At 48.0% G+C, this 20,503-nt stretch overlaps 1 protein-coding gene across 10 annotated transcripts in view; it reads left to right on the top strand.

Moving 5' to 3' along the window:
• The first annotated feature begins 4,354 nt into the window (after positions 1 to 4,354).
• Positions 4,355 to 20,503, top strand: part of sox5 (SRY-box transcription factor 5) — a 65,890-nt gene continuing 49,741 nt past the window's right edge. For 8 of the 10 annotated variants that reach the window (XM_088288974.1, XM_088288969.1, XM_088288966.1 and 5 more), the window contains exons 1-3: positions 4,355 to 4,602; positions 11,989 to 12,187; positions 18,439 to 18,661. In XM_088288974.1, the coding sequence (XP_088145100.1) occupies positions 4,526 to 4,602; positions 11,989 to 12,187; positions 18,439 to 18,661 (499 nt within the window). In that variant the 5' untranslated portion in view covers positions 4,355 to 4,525. The remainder of the gene's footprint in view (positions 4,603 to 11,988; positions 12,188 to 18,438; positions 18,662 to 20,503) is intronic. The other 2 variants (XM_088288973.1, XM_088288968.1) reach the window with 1 other exon arrangement.

Raw genomic sequence — 20,503 nt, 5'->3', positions numbered from 1 at the left:
TGGGATTTTGTGTGACTGTGCGAGTGTTAGTTGCTCTTTAAGGTTTGTTTACAGTCCGTGTCCCCGTGCCCCTGCTCGCAGTCGGCCCCTAATGCAGTGCAGCTGTTCGGGTCCCCGTCGCAGGGGCGTCCTATCAACGGTTTCATTGTAATGGACTGTGTGTGTGTGTGTCTTTCCCCCTTTTGTGTGTGTGTCCTCGCAAGTGTTTTTTCTGCACGTTTATGATTTACCAAAGCATCCCTTTCGTCTTCCCCGGCGTCAGGATGGCTTTTTATTATGGGGCACACCTATGCGATAATCAGTCTAATCAGCATCTTGATCGGTCGCACGGATTTAGATTTAGATTTTAAAGCATGCAGATTTTATACGTGAAATGCGCTTGAGAAAGCCTGACCTTCAATTGAGAAATCCAAAACATGAATTCGCCGATGCATTATAAGGAAAAAAAAAAATCTCGACAATCTTGCGCAATAACCTCTTCTAAGGTAAACGATGCTTGTGTAATGCATAAATAAGGTTATCATTTGTTTTGCAGCTCTTTGCAGGGTCAAGGAGAGATGCCGTTCCCAATCAATGCCCCGTTTAGTCGTGGAATGTGATTCAATTATTCAGGCCCGGAGTGTATTCTTCCCATTTGACCATGAATTAGATTAGGTAAATAGAAAAACGAATGCAACTGATTGTTGTTGACTTTGGCATTTTCATATTGCGTGTGGAGCGGAGAGCGTCAGGCCGTCGCAGTTTGCGCTCGCTCCCCGTACGCTCGCTTTTATGAACCGTACCAACGTATAAGGTGCTAATTGCTATTTCTGTCCGAGGCTTTTACTTCTTGGTGACATGTTTAACTCGTTTAATCCCAGAAACTTTCCCCCGGGAGTGAAACCCCTCAATTCCAGCGTTTTTCTGGATTTTGGCGGATTTTGTAAGGCCAACAGAATATTATCTTCTAATATTATACAAACACGAAGCTGTGACGTAAAAAAAAAAAAAGACTAAGACGTATAAATACGTCTTTGGGAGGCGGGGACTACTTTTTTGAAAACATATATGTATGTCTTATGGATTTAATGAGCGATAGACCGTTTCAACCGTGAAGTTGTCTTTCAAATCAGGTCAACATTGACGCATATTCCGGAATGGACGGCGAGTCTTCGGAAATCGGAAAGTGGAACTTCTCAAGGCTTGAAGAAGAGTTACAATAAATGCCGAATGATATCATCACGAGAAGCTGCCTTGCTCCTTTTCTTTTAGCCAATTCCCAAAAAAAAAAAAAAAAAAAATGTTTTTACCACACCTGCACGGACTGGGGCTGCCTCATTATGCAATCCAAATTTCCGAGCTCTAAAAGGGTTATTCACTGCAAGCGTACGGTGTGTAAGTACCGGCCACCCATTTCTGTGTGTGTGTGTTTAAGTATTACAGAAGTGGCAGTCTGTCAACTCCGGTTTCCTCTCCACTCGCTGGAACAATGGCTGGATTGGCCGTATGTGTGACACGCAGACCACACACCACTAATAGTGAGTGACAGCACAAAGGGCTAAAAGCGGCGTGCACCCCTGACACACAACGTGTACAGTATGCACACCTGAGGACACAATGGGTGTGCGTTTGACTGGCGAAGGTTGCGTATTGGGTGCGCGCGTTCATGCGTTCACGCATGAGAGCGCCGGCATATGTTCTGTTGAAAGTGTTCAGCTGCCTGCGTGGAAGCAAATCAAAATGCACGCCGCAGAATCAATTGGCTCGTTCTGGAGGCATCAAAACAAAAAAAATTATTATTTCAAAGTTGTGTTTCGGTGGGAAAAGGTACGGGCTATTCAAAGCATTCATAAACATGGCCATGAAAATGGATGGAGGACGTTCAAGCTCATGTCGCCCCCCCCCCCCACAAAAAAATACGCTAATGCCACAAGTACGACAATAATATTCAGACACTGCCAGGGAAGAATGGAGGAAATGTGTTTTCTATAACCCACGAGAAAAACGAATTAATCTTTGCCTAGCTTCTTTGTTGACAAATTCGAATTAGAATACTGTCGAGCCATTTAGAGAAAAACGAATACCCCGTTGTTCGCGAGAAAATGTCGTTCCTTTCATAGGAAGTCAATACCTTGGCTTAAGGAAAAGATTCATACCCTTGTATGGAATACGGGTACTTTTCACGCGAGTAAGAATGCTAGGCTGGTATTTTAAAGACGATGTTTGAAAAAAACCAAATATATGGATCTTTGACGTCTTTTGCCGTCAATTGTAGGAAATGAGTTAAAAGGCTTTCACACCTCTAGTTGGTTTTCTCCGGTCCAGATTAGTTGTTGGTGATCTGAGGGTAAAAATTCCAAGTGTCCCAAAATGCGTCACGACAAACCATGTGACACTTTTATTGCTCGCAAGAATGTAAACAGGAAGTTTTTTTTTTCAATTTTTTTTTGCTGTACGGACTAACAAGTGATAACCGAACAAAGCAGCACAAATAAACACATCTTTGAATTCTTTTCGAATGATCTCGCCCATGTGGACGCTGCTCTCTGGTGCCCAAACAAACCCGGACATCAAATATTCAGCCTAGGCTAACTGCAAAATTTTAGTTTTTTTTTTCTAAATCCAATCCTAAAGGTGGGTCGGTAATCTCTTTAGATGGAACCGGTCGTTACGACATCATTATTTTTCGAGAATGGTGTGAGCTTATCATGACACCTCTCTTCATCCTGCGAGCTGCCGATCGCTATCGCTATTAAGTTGCGCACATGCAGCACCACAGAATGCAACGAAGAACCGGGTTTTTGACCATGGACCGTTCGTAGACTACCAATCCGTAGACGGTAGAAGGAGAATTTGTCTTGTCGGGACTGTGTCAACATACCGGTACCCTGTCAAGATGAGTATCCACCTCGCAGCGAAAGACAAAACCCTCGAACATATAAACCAGGGGTCCTCAATCCTGTTCCTCGAGGGCCGGTATCCTGCAGGTTTTCCAATTCTCCCAGCTGCAACACAGCTGATTCAAATGATCAGATATTCAGCAAGGTCTACAAAAGTTAGATAACGATCGTTCAGGAGTGTCGCAGCAGGGAAAGATGGAAAACGGGCAGGACACCGGCTCTCGAGGAACAGGATTGAAGACCCCTGATATAACCTATCATTTGAACACTTGCTCTTGAGAGGAGAGCTCTCCAATCTCGTGATCCACTGAGTACAATGACAAGACCGTTGTGATTCTGATTCTGAACAAGTGCCAGGTACTCTTCCAATGACAGTAGGTGGTGCCCTGTCATTCGAAAATGTTTATCAGCACACAGACATTAGAAAAGGGCCTCACAACGCAGAGGTCGCGGGTTCGATTCCGACTCCGGCCTTCCCGTGTGGAGTTTGCATGTTCCCCCCGTGCCTGCGTGGGTGTTCCCCGGTACTCTGCAGGTCGGTCGGACACTCTAAATTGCCGCTAGTTTTGAGTGTGAGCCCGGATGGTTGTTGCCCTGGCAACCAGTTCTGGGTGTACCCCGCCTACTACCCGAAGACGGCTGGGATAGGCTCCAGCACCTCCCGCGACCCTTGTGAGGAGAACCGGTACGGATGGAAGGCTTTAGACAGTAGAAGACGGGTACCTTGCTATTTCAAGACTACTCTTGTAAAATTACTCTGAGAAACTTGCAGATCTGTACCGCCAATTAGTAGTAGCCTGACATACAGAGATCACGTCTAGGAGACGGGTACCTGGTACCTGGTACCTGGTACCTGTCCAGTCGCAAAATGGTCACGAGAAACTGATTATCGGGACATTAGTAACCTGAGATTAGAAGTCAAAGTGGTTTTGAAAATGTGCGGTGATTCCAATTCCAATTCGAACACCAGAAGCCACCCCATCAACCATCAACCCCTCGCTGCCTTCGCGGCCCCTCGCGCAAAGTCTCTCGCTCTTCTTCAGCGTTCCGCCGGTGTCATCTGTGGTCTGATCGCTTCCTCTCAATTTGCATCCTTTAATAGTCGCTTACGTTGCAGATTGAAATCTCGCAGAGAAAGCGACAGGAAGTGAACGCGTGTTCTTGACCTCGCTTTGAAATCCCCACATGAGCCGATGACGCTTCGGTTCTTTTTTTTTTTTTTTTTACTGCGACCCATCCAAGTTGAGTCTCAGACTTGACAGTCTTGAAACTCCAACTTGCAGAGTTGGACGTGACTGAAGAGCCCTCGGGTCAAAACGGACCTTTCTCTCACACACCCGGCGGATGAGCGCGAGCCTGACTCGGCTGCTGGCCCTTTAAGAGCTGGATCTCACAGCCTACAGCCAGGGGAGGAGAAGAGGAGGGACAGAGGCACAGAGAGAGAGAGAGAGAGAGAGAGAGAGAGGGGAGGGTGTCAGTCTGAAAGTGTGTGAGTAGAGAGAGCGAGGAACACACACACACACACACACACAGAAAGAGAGAGCGAGAGAATCAGCAGCGTGTGTGAAGGATCACTCCTATCCCGTCTTGTCGCGAGGGGAGACCTACCGAACCCGATCCAGCCGAGCGTTTTGTGGGACTGTTTTATGTTGTTGTTGTCGAGAGAGCCGGACCCTTACTCCAGCATGCTCACTGAGCCTGAGCTACCTCAGGAGTGTAACAGGTACGTGCCGACCCCGCGCTTACACACTTCCGCGCTGATGAGTGCAAAGCGGGGACGTCGCGGCGGGACAGGGGGAAACTGAAGGCTGACATGCCCAAATGCAGAAATGTGAAGTTCTTAGTAGAGCTAAAAAATAAAATAAAATAACGGCGTGTTTGTGTGCGTGAGAAAAACATTGAGATGTGTGTGTGTGTGTGTGTGTGTGTGTGTGTGTCAGCCCTCATCATCTCGCCTCCACTTTCATCACTTTATTTACATCTCACTTCCCCTGTTAGGTCAGTGTGTGAACATGTGTGTGTGTGTGTGTGTTTCTGGTAAAAAGCTCACCGCACTTATCACAACGATTATTTTCCTCTGCTGTTTTCGACGACTAACTTTAAATCGAACACCTCACGTCTCCCTCGTGGATATGTTAACCTCTTGACGTTTCAAGGTGCGACGCCGACAACCTTTTTTTTTTTTTTTCCCCCCCGCACTGTCAACAAAGCTGCCGTGAAGGCCAGATTTAAATATTCTTATAGCCGGCGTTTTTTTAATACGCACACCTCGCCCTCCGTCCCTTCCGCTTGACTTTTATTGCATTAGTGAGTCTCCGTCTGTTTTGCCTCATGAAACTAATCTTTTGTTCGCAGATAAACAGTAGTTGAGCGGAGGCGGAGGAGGAGGGGATTTTACAGGCCCTTGAATTAAAAACACATTTAGATGACGGTTTAAAAAAAAAAAGTGGTTTAATAATAATAATAATCAAATGCAAAGTGATTGAGCGGCGGGCGAGAAAAATATAACAACAGCGAAGGGAAAGGAATTAAAAATTGACAGGATTAAAGCGGGGAAAGCGGAATGTATGGCGATAACGGCGAGGATTACAATGATTTAAGTGGGGAGCACTTAAAACTCGTCGCTTTCCAGTAATGCACTCCATCAGCGCACGGCCAGGCGTGTGTGTGTTCGTATGTATGCAAAAGAGCCGGCGTGGGGGTATCTCCCATCTGCGTGTGTGTGTGTGTGTGTGGAGTCTCCGGTCGGGACTCGTCGGTGTGCGCTGCCTATGCGTCTCTGTAAGCGGCTTCATCTTTTCATCACACTTCCTCTTCGTTCGCTTACTCGCCACTTCTGCTCCCTTTTGACAAATCACGTTGGTAAATGATACGTTTTAAGGAACTTTTAAGGATCCTTGAAAGTTTCTAGAACACCCCCCCGCCCCTACCCCACAGACCCCCTTCATAAAAAGAAAGGGGAGCCGACGTGGCCAAAATGACACATTCCTCCGAAGAGAAGTTAGAAAGGGGGTTAAAATAGTTTGATGGGGGGAGTGGGGTGCCCGAAAAGAGGAGGGAGGGTTTTTTTTTCGATGTGGCGTTGCTGGGTGTTCGCACCCCTCCATTTGGGCCCTCCGTTTATTAGGGTGAGTTTAAAGCAGAGAGAGGGGGGGGGGCGCATGTGACACACACTCCACTCAACGACAACGCAAAAATTTTCACTTGCAATTCATCAGGCCTCCGTAAAAATATTTAAAAGCGAATTTCTGTTTTTTTTTTTTATTTATTTATTCAATTTTTTATTTTTTTTTGCCCAATCCAAGCCCCTCGCTCCTGCTTAAAAACTTACTCGCCGCGGTGCTTCATTTAAACGGGCAAGATTAAAGTGGTCTGTGTGTGTGTGTGTGTGCAAGAGAAGTAATTGAGTATAGAGTCCGTGCTCTGCAAACTAATGCACAATTCTGCCCCTCTTCTCCTGTGGCCCTGTCCCGGCCTCCCTCACACACACACACACACCCCCCCCACACCAACTTGGACTGGAGGCCATTGTCTGGGCCATATTGTCCGTCCCCGGAGAGTCTTGATAACCGTGTCTCCATCCGTGGAGGAGGAGGGGGTACGAAAAAAAAAATACCAGTGGAGAATACTAAACCCAACCCCCCCCCCCCCCTCCTCAATTTCCCACCCCCGCCCCTTTCGAACCCACCATCGGGGTGAAGTCAGCTGACCGTAGGGGGGGAAAATAGAGCCCATTTGGGGCAGTGTACGTTGTGCGTTTGGATGGATACGTGTGGTCATGTGACGCAAGAAAGCGGAGGGGGGGTTGTGACGAGGGGTTTGGGGGGTCACATGTCAGGAGCTAAGCTGAGGGGACTCCAAAAAGTCACTTGGCCATACATTCATACACCATCCATTGCTCTTCGCATTCGCCCCCAATACACACACGGACGGTCACTCCAGTCTACAATAGGAGGCAGTGTTCGAGGTTCCGAGGTCCCTCCCAGACCTCGACAATGAAGCCTCTGTCTTTCCAGGTAGTGTGTGAGCGAGCGGGAGAGGGAGGAGGTCAAAAAAAGTGAGGGACAAATGAAAGAGAGCAGCTGTGTGTGTGTGTGTGTCACTTGGAGAATGAGCTCACATGTGTGTATGTGTAGTTTACAGGGGGGGGGGGGCTGACAGTGAGACAAATGTCGCGACTCCTTCATGGATTGCTTAACAAATAGCAGAGCCGGCGCAACAATGGAAAAAGTCGCTCCCTCGCTCAATAAACACCACGTTGCGTCCCCCCCCCCCCCCTCGCAAACATTAAGACAAGAAGGGGAGTGCATGCCTTCCACCGGATGCACTTTTCCCTCTCTTCGTCTGTCTCCTTTCAAACACCCCCCCCCTTCGTCCTCCCCATACACACACACACATTGTCTTGCTTCGTCCCTCAATATTTTCCCACGCGCTGTCTTCACTTGTCTGCACTTTAAAGTGATGTGGCAATGTCGATTTTCTCTCAATTTTCCACCGACGGGGGAGGGGGGGGTGGGGGGCTCCCTTACGCCTCACGTTTAATGAATGGACAACAGGCACCGAGTCCAGCTCACACATGACCGTCCCTCCCGCGTGTATACGTGACATTCAAGTTGCTGCGTGGCCGACAGCGGGCCAGTTGCGTACCTCTTGCACAGGGGACGCTTTGTGTGTGTGTGTGTGTGTGCAGTGGCTTTGCTTTAAGTGTTCATCGGGGGGAAAATCCAACGTGCATTGCTAAGAGCACAAAATTGTTACAGTGCAGTTATAAATAGTCAAAACTCGGGACGCTGCGCCGCTTATTTGGACGTCGAAATATTCGGATTGTTTGCCGGTTAGTCCAACCTTTTCTTTATGTTTATCATTGCGCTTCCGCTATAAATAGATTTCCTCACAAGGGGGGGTTGAGGGGGGGGGGGGGTGTGACCTTCTTACAAACAGCTGATTGTGTAAAGAGGGGATAGAACGTAAGACAACACCAGGATCGTGAGGAAAGGAAACGTGAATGAGCTTAGGGGGGGTACTTGACAGGGAAGATAGAGACGTAGAGGTGGGATCAGCGAGGGGGGAGAGTGGAGAGGGAGGGGGGAGGGGGGTGGGGGGGGCATTTGTTCAAATTCCCGCCTGAGGTGTCGCACGGATGGAAACATCGCAAAACGCCCCAGGCTCAAATATGCCCTTCGGAGAATCGACTGGCAGGTTCCACACAATCAGGAATTTAAAAAAAAACTCTTTTGGGATTCGATTCCCGCCGCCCCCCTCGCACGCGTCCAGGATGGATTGGACGGCCTGCTCGTGTCACGGCAGAAATACGGCTTGTAATCTAAAGCGAGGCTGTACATGCACATTCACTTTACTGCGCGCCGAATTCTCCAGAGGGGGCTCCCACGCTCCCTGAAAAGGAGTTAACAAGAGCAGTTAGCGCCATGATGATGTTAGCAGCCAGCGCCGACGTGTGCGACTTCTTCGCCGCTCGTCCCCGTCATTTTCTCACACAAGCCGGTGTGCGCTCAGAAGCCGCTCGTGTGTATTTAAGCCTCGCAACGGCGTGATGTGCCAGCGCCGAGCTGGGACGACTTGATTACAGGGCCCGGCGAACCGGCCCGGAGACGGTTAACCCGTCGTCCGCGGCGATGACGCGTCCGGTTAATGGACGCGCGTCCTCGTCCCGATTAGTGACTTAGCAGCAGTGGACATATGTGATATGAGAGCGACTTAACGGAGGAGCCGCTAATCATCAAAAAGCCAAGGGGGAAGTGGCGCTCTAATCTCAGCTTAGTGCTGTCACCGGTTGTGTGCGTGTGTGTGTGTGTGTGTGTGTGTGTGGTTTCGCCGGCAGTTTGTGTAACAGAGGAGACAAACAACAGATTAGACGCTTGCTTTTTTTGAGTCGATTTGACGTTTAAAAACACATATTGGGGTGCGTTGTCATTTAAAATGATTGCACTTTTTTCAGGATAGGTCAAGAGTTGTCTTTATTTTAAGAATCAAATGTTTCGCTGACCAATTCAACTTTGTTAATGGAGTTCAAATGAATAAATAAATAAAATAAGTGATTTTCTTTCAAAAATAAAAAAGTGGAGCTTAAACTTTTAAACAGGGGCGGTCATCTTAAAAATAATCTTTTTGATTCAACACTCAAGAGTGTTAGTGAAAATCTGTGCGCATTTTCCAGACACAAAGATGTGTGGCGCTCATCTCATATCACGACGCGCTTGATGAGTCTTGTGTTTGACATGTGTGCTGCAAAAATTATGCAAATATCCTCTCCGATTACGACCCGGCCCGAGTCAAGAAAAAACAAAAAAAAAAACGTCATCGGTTTTAATCCTCGCGTCACTCTCGACTTTCAAGCGCCTTCCTTGCAGGTCTCCGGCGGCGGGAGTTTAAATGAAGTCGCCGGTGTAACCTGTGCACGCCGTGCCCAATTGTTTAGTAATTCCACTTCAAAGGCGTAAAACGGGGCGAAGTGGGGGTTGGGGGTGGGGGGTATTTTATAGCCGTATAGGAATTGCGAACGCCCCTGCCCCCCCCCTTCTGAGGAAGTATTTGCAAGTTTGAAAGGAGGGAGGGGCGGCTTCCTTGGAGAAGTGCGCTCTTGTCCAAAATATGATCAATGTCGCTAGTGTGTGCGAAAAAAAAAATCCTCCCATTTATTTATTTATTTATTTTTGGGGTGGTGCGTGTCCGAGGTGATTCAAAGGTGACCCCCACCCGGCCGCGTGCGCGCGTGTGTACATAGGGTTATGATTAGGCGGAGGTGTGTGCGGGACACAAGAGGACGTGTGTGTCGGTGTGCGCGCGCCCAACAAAAGGCCTCAGTGTGAGCGAGTGAAAGGAGGTAAAGTAAACAGGCAGCGATGAGGACAGACCTGCAGTGTTGGGGCCTCTGTTGTATGCAAGCATGCTTGCGTGTGTGTGTGTGTGTGTGTGTCTGCACTCTGGTTTGCACAGCTGGGCCAGACAATCCACTTTGGATCTTGTGTGAATGGAGGAAGACAACGATTTATGCGCACCTAACTCATTGACTACCATTGACGGCTAAACACGTTATTTTAAAACGTTTTTTATTAATGACACGCGCCCCGTGTGGTTATTCTGAAATCATTTGGGTTATGATGCTCATAATCGCTCGAGTCTTTTGTCATCAACTTGGCGAGCGTTTATGGCGTCCGGTTATGCTGAGTAAGAAGCGCAACCAGCACAGATCGAGAAATCCATGGCAGTGCGCAATTGTTGACGTAACATTTGCCGCACTCCGGGATCCCAAAAATGTCACTTTGTGACATTTAAGAAAAGCTCCGTTGATGTGAAGTGGCGTTTTTTTTTACAGGCCAGAGCAACAGGTGGTGATATAAGCCCTCAACGGAAGGCTATTTGAGGCCAATCAGAAGCCGATGCCAGAAAAGGGAACAATGACTCCGTACAAAATTCCGAACCATACAGTTCGCAACAAAAGGGGGGGGCTACCCTAATTGACCTCAACTGTGAGTTTGCATTTGGCTACAATTGGATGTACCCTTCCCCCCCTCCCTCCCCGTCCAGCGCCTTAATCTGGTTTTGGTAATAGTTTGATTCAATTTCAAATAAAGGACCGCTTTGCGTGACCCATTAAGACGGCGACTGTGTCACAAAGACAGTGACGGAATTCGCCAACAAGTCCGAAGAGATGAAACGCTTCGACGACACGTACGGGGCAAACCAAACGTCAGTCTTGCTCTTTTGTAAAGCCGTCGCATTTTTCACCGTCGCCCCCCCCCCCCCCCCCCCCCCTCTCCACCCCCTTGGCGATGCGCTCGCGCCACATGTTTCCCTTCCTAGCGTGGCGGCACTGGAGATTGTTTGACTTTGGCTGTCATAAGGTAAATAAGCAAGGAATTAGTAGCAGGAGCCACACCAGACACGGCGTCCAAAAGAAATCCAATAGAGGGTAATCACTTTAGCGCGAGAGAGGGGGCGGGGGGGGGACACAGAGGAAGCCGTTCACGCTCGAGTCGGCTACCTGTTGCTTATTTCGGTGAGGCAGAGCCCCCCGCCCTCCTCGCTGTCGCCTCCGGGAGACGGCCCGTTAGCTGCCTATTACCCAGGGTCATCGTCGCAGTGGCTTCAAGGCCGACAAGTGCATCTGAAAGCACTCAGCCGACGCTGAGAAGCACATTAAATTCTATTATTGCTGCATAGTCACTGCATCCCTATTCAGCTGGGAGTACACGGAGGCAAATTTACCTTGCGAGCGACGGAGTTCACCTAATAGATGTGACTTTATATCCTTTGCTTCTTTTCAAGGGAACAAAGCCGCGGTAACAAATTGACACAGCGGGGCTCTTGTGTTGCCAGCCATTTTCCTTCAGTCCGTCTATTGTCCAGAGGTTTTCATAAACGCATATTATTGTCAGTGTTCATACTGTTCCCTCTCTCTCGCGCGCTCGCTCTCTCAGTGTCCATTATTTTCGTCTTCCTTGCCACTCTTGTGCCTGTGAAAGGCCATTGTCAAGGCGTGGTGATTTCACGCACAATGCCAGTGCGAGCGGGCTTCATTTGCGGTAATGGAAGACCTGGGAGTGTTGTTTGAAGGTCCGCTAAAGAGCTGAGGGTTTTTTTTTGTTTTTTTTGTTGTCGTGTCACCAAGAATGAACGCAAGCATCGGTCAAGGTACTCCAGAGAGAAGACGCTTTCGTTTAAGGAGTTTCAAGGTGTAAAATTCTGTCTAAAAAAAAAAAAAATTACAAAACAAAAACCGTTTTTTTTTTTGTTTGTTTTTTTGCTGTATGACAGGGATTTTTGGTTCCAGATCCTGATTTTTTTTTTTTTTTTCTTCTTTTCGGGACAACTCTCACTAGGCTGAAGTTGTAGACATGAAAACCCATGTTTTTTGTCTTCATCATGTCCCTTCGTGCCATTTCTGGTTTTGCGTTTCTTTGGTGTTGCTTAGAGATGCGCTTAAAATCTACTTTCAAGTGGACAGATACTCGCTTTGTCCCCACAGAAGGCAAATTATATTCTTAAAAAGTACTTGTGGAGAACGCCGTCAATTTTCTTCTTTCGTCAAACTCCCAAATAACCCTTTTCTTCTGTCATTCTACCTTCCTTCTCGTTTTTGGGCTCCCAGGATGTCTTCCAAGCGACCAGCCTCTCCATATGGGGGGACAGATGGAGAGGTAACCATAGCAACCAGCAGACAGCGAGTGGAGGATGAGGAGAGCGAGGGACTGGGTGGCGTGATCCACCTCCCTTTGGCCTCCTACTGCAGCAAGGTGTCCCCACGCTCGCCCCCTTTTCGGTCCTTGGACAGCCCCCCCAACAACACGGTAAGAACTTGGGAGGGATTCCGGTCGCGTGTGTCGAAGATGCGCTCGGACAATAATAATCTTTAATAATCTTGATAAGGTCTCGCAGCTGCCCTCATCGTATGGCGGCCGATGCGGTTCCCTACGATCGGGAGTTTCAGGGCGCGCACTTTTTGCGGCGTCATACGCGCGCCACCAGCCGTCGCTTCGGGCCCATCCTGACGCGCAGCTGCGTGACTGCGAAACGTTGAGCCATCGCCGTGATTCAGCGCGCGCGGGTTGAAGTGTGACATTGGGCGGCGCTTCCCGACGTATGGCGGATGTTTGCGTGAGGGTTTGAGACAGCGTCATGGCTGGGGCCGTCGTGAGTCAGCCGATATTAGCGGAGAGCGGCCAAGCCACGCAAGCATGGCTTGTTAATGTTTTATTTGCGAAATATTGTGGTGTGTCAAAGACAGATATTTTGTTGTCATGTTTTTGTTCATTTTCATTTAAAATTAAATTATTTTTTTTTCTCCATCCATCTGCTCCGGCCCCTCTGTCAAATTTTAGAACCCATCGTGGCCCACCAATCAAAACGTTTGCCCACCCCCGATCTAGAGATTTTTTTTGTGGGTCTACCCATGTCTACCAAGTTTCACATTCCTTTTTTTTTCCTTCGACGGACACCAGGAAATGGCCAAAATGACCCTAAAATGGCCACTTGAGAAGCAAAATGGCAGATTTCCTGCGGCTTTTCAATCACGGGTTCCAGACATGTTTTTGTAGAGCCACTCATGATGGATATGTCGACCGAGTGTCACGCTGTTACATGTACGAGAACTGGCTCCTTTTTTGTTGGACACGATAAAAAGTTGAAAATGACAAACCAAAATGATCGACTTCATGTTTTTAGTCATAGCTTCAAGGGACAATTTTTTTGTGGGTCGACTCACGTCTTAGTTGCCAGAATTCCAAGGCACACAACTTGTCTTTCTGTCGGGAACTTAGACTTATATTTTCACTATCTCATCACTCCTGCAATCAGATGATGGCCCCCAAATTTTCTATCTTGACATGATAACCTAGCAACGCTAACTTTGTCCTGAGCAATAAACATGAACTGCGGCGTATTTCTGGGTGTGTTGCGGCATCTACTTAGAGCTGCATGCACCATTTACTGTGCGTCATTGTGTGTCGGCGCCAATAAAACACATCAACCTTTCCCCCACCTCATGCTGCTCATACCTACGCGCCGTAAAACAATGAAAAGTCGCTCAGCAGCTATAATAGAGAGCTAATTTTGTAATTAGCCAGCTGATTAGGCAGCGGGCCCCTCCCAATTGTGGACTCTGCATGTGCTTGACTATAAACCAAAGTCCTGGCACCGTGGGCACACGATCACAAATGGAGATAACCGTTATCATGAAACGATGCTTTCGGATGCTATCGTTACAGAGAAGAAGTGAAACGGTTGCATGTTCAGAACGGCTTTTGCGGTACGTGAGCGGGTGAAAGGGAGGGGTGCGTCGGAGTGGGGGTGTCCACTGTCCCTTTCAGGACAATAGGCGTAAAGCGATATGGGGAGGGAGGGGGGTGACTTGGAAGTGAGTCAGCGGGGGGTCCGAGGATGTGGGCGGGGGGGGGGGGGCGAATTACAGCTTTATCTTGTCATCGTAAATTAACACGAGGCATGGAAGCGCTCGACTGACCTCCTCATCCCCCTTCCGCCCTGCGGCAATGCCTACCTGCCACACGAGCGCACACGCTGTAAATATACTTCACTTAACCGCATTTCCGCACGCGTTGGAAGCTCCCGATGTGAAGGCCGCTGTTTATGATAGTTTCCGAATGATTGTAATCTGGCTAAAAGGCCGTTTTATAGCGAGCGAGCGTGCGACCCGATCCGTAAAAAGCGGTTCAATCACCGAAGGGGAGGCAACGCCAAATCAAATGTGGGATTATTTTATGTTTGTGTTATGCATATCTTTGCAACACACACACACACACAAAACAACAAAAATAATAACATGCAAATGAGGCAGAGGCAAGCATCCTGGCGCTAATTGTTTCGCAAGCACAACACAAATCTATAAACATATTTCAATTTTATTTAGTTTTATTTATTTTATTTTTTTTCAAGGGTGCTACAGCGGGCAGATTTAACACCAAGCAGTCTTGCCACAGAGCGGTTTATTTCACATGCCAGCGACACCGTCGTGTTGAAATATGCAGGGGTAAATATTACGGAATATGTAGAAAATAAAAATATCACCTGTAAATATTAATTAACAAAACAAACAAATCATGCATCGTAAATATTCAACAAATTATAAGCTGAAGGTAAAAACATCTGAGCGTAGAATTAGATGTGGCGTGTTCACATTGCAATCTAATGGAGAGCAGAACTGGATTCAATTTGTGTGATATGATCATTTTCACTCATATTTTGTGTATTTTAACAATAAAAACGTGAAATTATTATTTTAAACACCTGTTAATATCTAATATGATCCTTCACTGAATTACAACCTGATTTGACGGGATGAAATATCTTGAACCTGGGATTACACGCTTTGCGTTCACACTGCACCTCAAACTAGATTGAATCCAGATTAAATCTGGATCGCACATTCTGGATCAAATGAGAGTCAAATCAACACATCTCATCATAGTTTGAGTTTGAGGACCTCCGAGTCAAAACTGACAGCGTCTGCGTTGAGCCATGGCATGTTAAGCGATTTGCTTCGTGTATGCGTGCGCGTCCATGTGTGTGTTTGGCTTCTGAGTGTGTCATGGAGATTGGCAGCTCTGGCATGGAGCTAAGTCGTTACCTCCCTGCAGGAGCGATCAGTGACATTCTCGTTATGTGTGTGTGTGTGTGTGTGTGTCGAGCAGCTGTTTCCAGCTCTTCCCACCGTCACATTGTCCGTGTCTTGATCCACGACGACGGCGCCAAGCATCGAATATTGTTTCTTCACACATGCACCTTGCACAGCCCGAGACATGTCGAGCACAAGCTTAGAAAAAGCAAAGTGTGTGGATGAGCGGAAGGAGGGGGAAGTAGAAAAGTAGAAGGGTTGTGTTGGGTCTAGGGAGGGGGAAGGGGGGGGGGGGAATACAGCATTTTGGATTCTGGCAGGAGTGAAGTGTTTTTAAAGCAGATGAGCTTAAGACAAAAGTTGCCTAATTCGGTTCCATTGCAGAGGCAGTAAAGGGATAAAGCCGAGTGAGGCGCGATTTTTACTTTGTTCCAGTCATTTGGAAGAGAATTGACATCTGCAAACGAAAGGCAGAACCGCCCACACTGCCAGGCTGCCGCAGCCAGCGCAAACGCACGCATCAAGCCACGTGCGCAACACCTGCGGGCTATCTGGGTGTCAAACAAAAATGGCACAACTTGCTCACTGGCGAGGAGAGGGCATAAAAAAAAAATTTTAAAAAAGGGAGGGGGGGGGGGATAAATGCATGCTGATGAGGAAAAAGTTGTCGAAATCGCGTTAGCCGAGGAAGAGCGCGGCGGCGCACCTGACTGCCGCCGCTTTGCAACGTCTCGCTCTCTCGTTGCTCTGTCTTGGATGCAAACGGCGGGGCGACAAAATGTCACTTGCGTGGATTATGTACTCCATTTATGTCGCCTTCGGGATGAGGCTGTCTATCTGACTTCACGCATGCATAATGCAACGGACCCTCATGGAGGGGCTCTTTTGAAGGGGGCCGCGGCTCCCCGCTAATTGGGAAGTGACCTTGGTTGTTGAACGAGATGACATCTCCGAAGACGATTCTCCGCCCCCCCCCCCCACCCCCGCGCGTACTCCTCTCATTCTTGTTTGTTTTGTTTGCGCGACATCTTTCTCGAAAGAAAGTGCGCGTCTGTTTTAAGTAGGCGCTGGATTAGATAAATGGGATGTGACAGGTGTGACCGCTGCCTTCAAGATGCCTCCTTTCCTCCCTCCCCGCTCCCTCGCTCTGTCAACTCGCTCATTTCCTCTAATAACATCACCTCTCTCACTCTCTTCCCCCCCCCACCACCATTTGCCTCCCACGTGGCTCCGCCCCCCCCTCCTTCTTTCCCTCGCTTTCTTTACCAGTCTGCCTCCGCCTCGTTTCGTTTGCGTGGCGCGTGCTCGCGATGATGCAACTCGTAATCACAGAGACGCTCGTTTTTGAAGTGTGAATTAGCCTAATCTGTAGAACAGGAGAGGGGTGGAAGGACGCGAGGAAGGGAGGAAGGATGCAAACAAGAGGAAAAAAAGTTTTGCCCCCACACACACACACACACACACACACTATGGGGACAAAAAATGTATTGCACTGGAATGAGTGGACTTTAAAAAAAGGGGGGGGGGGCAAAAATGGAAAACAAATTAACATAATTAGACAGCAAAGTAAAAAAAATGTATTATATTTTGACTCAATTTGAAATTTTTAATTGTTCCTCTATCAGTTCAATATCAGCCAAGGAAAAAAAACAACCCACTCAGGACCTGCTGTAAGCCACTGCTCACACTCACATATCACCACACCTGCCCCCCGACTTTAAATTCTCAACGCTGAGACGCTGCAATATTTTTTATTTAGTCACTCTGTGAAAGAAAATTTGCAATTTGGGTGAAGTCAAACTCGTCGTCAAACGACTGAGCGGTGAAGTTACACAGTAACCGCGTCATGCTCGGTGCACGACGCACGTGCAGGAATGCTGGCCGAATGAATGAATTATTGAGCGTGCTTGACTTATTCAGAGTGTGAAAACACAGGATCGACGAGAGATAACGCGAGGGGGGTTTCAAGCGATAATGGCAGGCCGGCTGTCAGGATGAAAATCTGACGTCCGAGGAGTTACGACGGCATTCCCGATTTACACGGCATTTGATTTGTCATCCGCTGATCCCCGAGGACTTTGTCGCGGACTGTGAGCCGAGGGTCAGGTTCCCCTTCCAGGCTGCGAGTTAATCATTGCTGAATGATCTCCACCTGAATAAACGTCAATGACATCAACAGACGTCTCCCATCACGTGCGCGCTCACAACCCGCGCACGGCTAATCAAATGCATACGGCACTGCGCGTGTGCCGCGGGTTCCGAGGTGGCGTTTTTGCCGCCCTGCGCGGAGATTAGCCAAAGATTAACTGGGTGGACCATTGACCCTGTAGGCGAAGAGTTGAGCCGACGGACTGGCGGGCGGGACTCACTTGGCGCCGGAGTCTTCGTCTCAAAAAGTCAAATGTCGCGTTCCTATCTCGCGATTTCATGAAAATTCAATCGTGCTCGGACCAAAAGGTTCGCATGCGTCGCCACGGTTGCCGCGTTCCGTCTCAGTGTCACTGTTAATTGGGCTGAGAAGGTATTAAGTCAATCTTCCAAACAAATGCCACCTCGATCGGATTGAAGGCTCGACTGTACTCGCCATTCAAGCTGTTGTCGTGACGCCCTGGCGGCCCGATCCAAAAGCGCCAAAAAAAAGTTTCGGGCGGTTATTTAGCCGCTTTGGAGACGGCGGGATCGTTATTCGCGGGCGACAGCTTGGCGGCAAGAACAGAGCGTTACCGTTGGCTCGCTATATGATATTTTGGAGCTGTCATGCCAGTTGTTCACTCTTTTGTGATTTGAGTCCTGACATAAATTTACGGCTTGACAAGGTTCCAAATCTTTTGCTTCGCACCATTAACAGCCTTGCGAGACAAAAGTAGCGATGCCGAAGCTCGGCCTTACGAGTTGTGTACGGTAACATTGGACGCCGCTCAAAGCCTTGGAATGAAGCGCTAGCACGCGGCCGAGGGCGGATTTTTATTTTTATTTATTTATTTATTTAGGGGTTTTGTTTCATGTGCTCGTTCTATCAAGTACCTCCAAGTCAGTCAAAAGCAGATTCCGGCGGAGAATAAGGAAGACGTGGGCCCTGGCAAGGGATGAAAGCGGAAATTCCGTGCCGTGCTGGGCTCGGAGAAAAGGCGGGAATAAAGGGAGTAAGATAAGGAGATACGACACAATGCAACTTTATTTATATAGCGCATTTCACAACAGCTGGATCTGCAACAAAGCGCGTTCCATATGGTGTAATATCACCTAACCGAACATAGGGGCAGCAAGTTTCACGAAAACAACAAGGGGCCTAAAACGGAACCCTGTGGAACACCATACGACAAAGAGGCGAACACAAAAGGATCCAAACCACTCATGAGCGCTACCATTAATGGCCACCCGGTGCTGAAAATGAGCCAGAAGAAAATTGTGGTCCACTTGATCAAACGCTGCAGTTAGATCGAATGACTATTTTCCTATTTTTTTTTCCAGGATCTTGACGGCTCCAAGGGGAACTCCCTCAGCCCTTACCCCCTGCACAATGCTACCTCACCGGGCAAAGACGAAGGCGGCGCCGGGGGTCGGCCGTGCAGTGACGGCGGCTCGGCCGCGGGCGCGCTGGGAACCCCCGAGAGACGCAAAGGGAGCCTGGCGGACGTGGTGGACACGCTGAAACAACGCAAGATGGAGGAACTGATCAAGAATGAACCAGAAGGTCAGCCAGGCTTTCTCTTGTGTATCGATTCTGTTGTGAAGCCGCACGTGAGCAGCGACTCTGTTTTGTTTTTGTTCTCCGCCACGCGAGCAGACAGAACCGGCTATATGGGCCCATTGTCCGCCCAGCTCTGCATATTTATCACAACCTGACAAATAAGAGTGGCGTGTGAAAAGCCTCCTGACGCACTCTCCACTTTCTTTTCTTGTGTGTCATCTCGCTACCTTTGTAACCTTGGCTACGCAACCGGCGACTCTGTTTACCGCCGACACACAGCCCATCGCAGACGTTGCGCCGCTTAGCATCTGAAATTAAGTCTTGGCTTTTGACAGTCGGAATGGACAGTTGGAGTTAAAATTAGCCTTTGGCCAACTCTAATTACCCCTTGGCAGATAACTCGGCGCTTAAGTCACTACATGCAGCAGTGATAATGGTGATAAGGAGATCGCCAACAGGTGTCCATCTCCTGATATAAATACGTTTTATTGGCGGCCGCCGTCCTTGTTTGTCGAAAACAACTTCCAGCTAATGTTTCTCGGCGGCTTCTCGTGACATTTGCGCCCCAAAAAGGTTACCTGCGCTCTGAAAGAAACACCGCAAGAGTGTTTACCGCCCTTTGTAGGCGCTTGTTTGCGTCTGCGCGTCTTCCACCTATACTTTTGCATCAACGGGCTTTCATTTCAAGCTGTGATGTGCTAACCTTATTATTTTTTTATTTATTTTTTTTCTAGCCTTTTTCTCTTCGCTTTTCAAAAGCGGTCAAGACCGCCGCTGGTCCGCTCTCGCGCTCCCTGCTTGTTATTATTCCAGTCAAAATATATATCTATATATAATATTAAAAATATATATGCATGTTATATGTATAAAAATATATCTATGAATATTAAAAAAATATATAAAAATATTTTAAAAATACAAAAATATATAAATATATAAATATATATAATATTTAAAAAATATGTATATTATATATAAAATATTTTAAAATATTAATATTTACAAAAGCTGAGCTGTAATTGAGTCGTGTTTTGGGTTGTTCGCTGCTTCAGTGGACCTCATGAACTGGCAGGCAGGGGGAAAAAAATGAAAAAAAACAAAAAAAAAACAATAATGGATCTTTATGAGTCAGCCAGGGCAAAGAAAGAGAGAGAGAGAGAAATGGAAAGCGGTAGAGAAGGAACAAAGGAAGAGAGTTAAGAAGTGGTCGAGAACGGTGGCGTCTTCATAGACCCCATTAGCAGCGAGGCCGACCGAGCGGGAGCTTTATCGGCCGCGGGTTCAAATGAAACGGGCCGACAAAAGCGCCTCCGGACCTCGCGTGCACAAAAAAAAAAAACGCCGCCCGGGCTAGGGCGAGAGAGAAAGGAACTAAGGACAAGGGGAAAAGGGCGGACGCTGGGAGATGAGAGCGAGTGAAACCGGCAAGGGGCGGTATTGAAGGCGAGATAAAAATCCGTCTTGTGTGCCCGGCGAGCTATTGTTTGGCTGCGCCGCTCACAAAGGCCATTAGCAGCAAACAGCAGGTTGGGATGAAAATTTAATGAAGGCTTTAATCATTATGAAAGGCCTCGAATATTACCGCTCCACGCACGCGCGCGCTTGCATATCGCTTCCAGCTGGATCAATGGCGCACACGCACACCAACGGGGTACAACGCGCCAAAGACACAAAATGGGTCAAAAAACAATAAACCTCTTGAAACTAAAAGAAGAGGCCGAGCTGGCCTTGAGCTACGCTTCACACCCGCCCGCACGCACAAGCGACGTCACACACAAAGTAAGTTTGTGGCCGGCGTTGCTCCACTTATCGGAGATGAATGGACTTTCCGCGCTTACTAGGACA

The sequence above is a fragment of the Idiotropiscis lumnitzeri genome, chromosome 2 (genome assembly GCF_059441095.1).
Source record: "Idiotropiscis lumnitzeri isolate Australia: NSW breed Sydney's pygmy pipehorse chromosome 2, RoL_Ilum_1.0, whole genome shotgun sequence".
In the NCBI taxonomy this organism is placed as follows: Eukaryota; Metazoa; Chordata; class Actinopteri; order Syngnathiformes; family Syngnathidae; genus Idiotropiscis; species Idiotropiscis lumnitzeri.
This window is presented reverse-complemented; position numbering and strand designations above follow the sequence as displayed.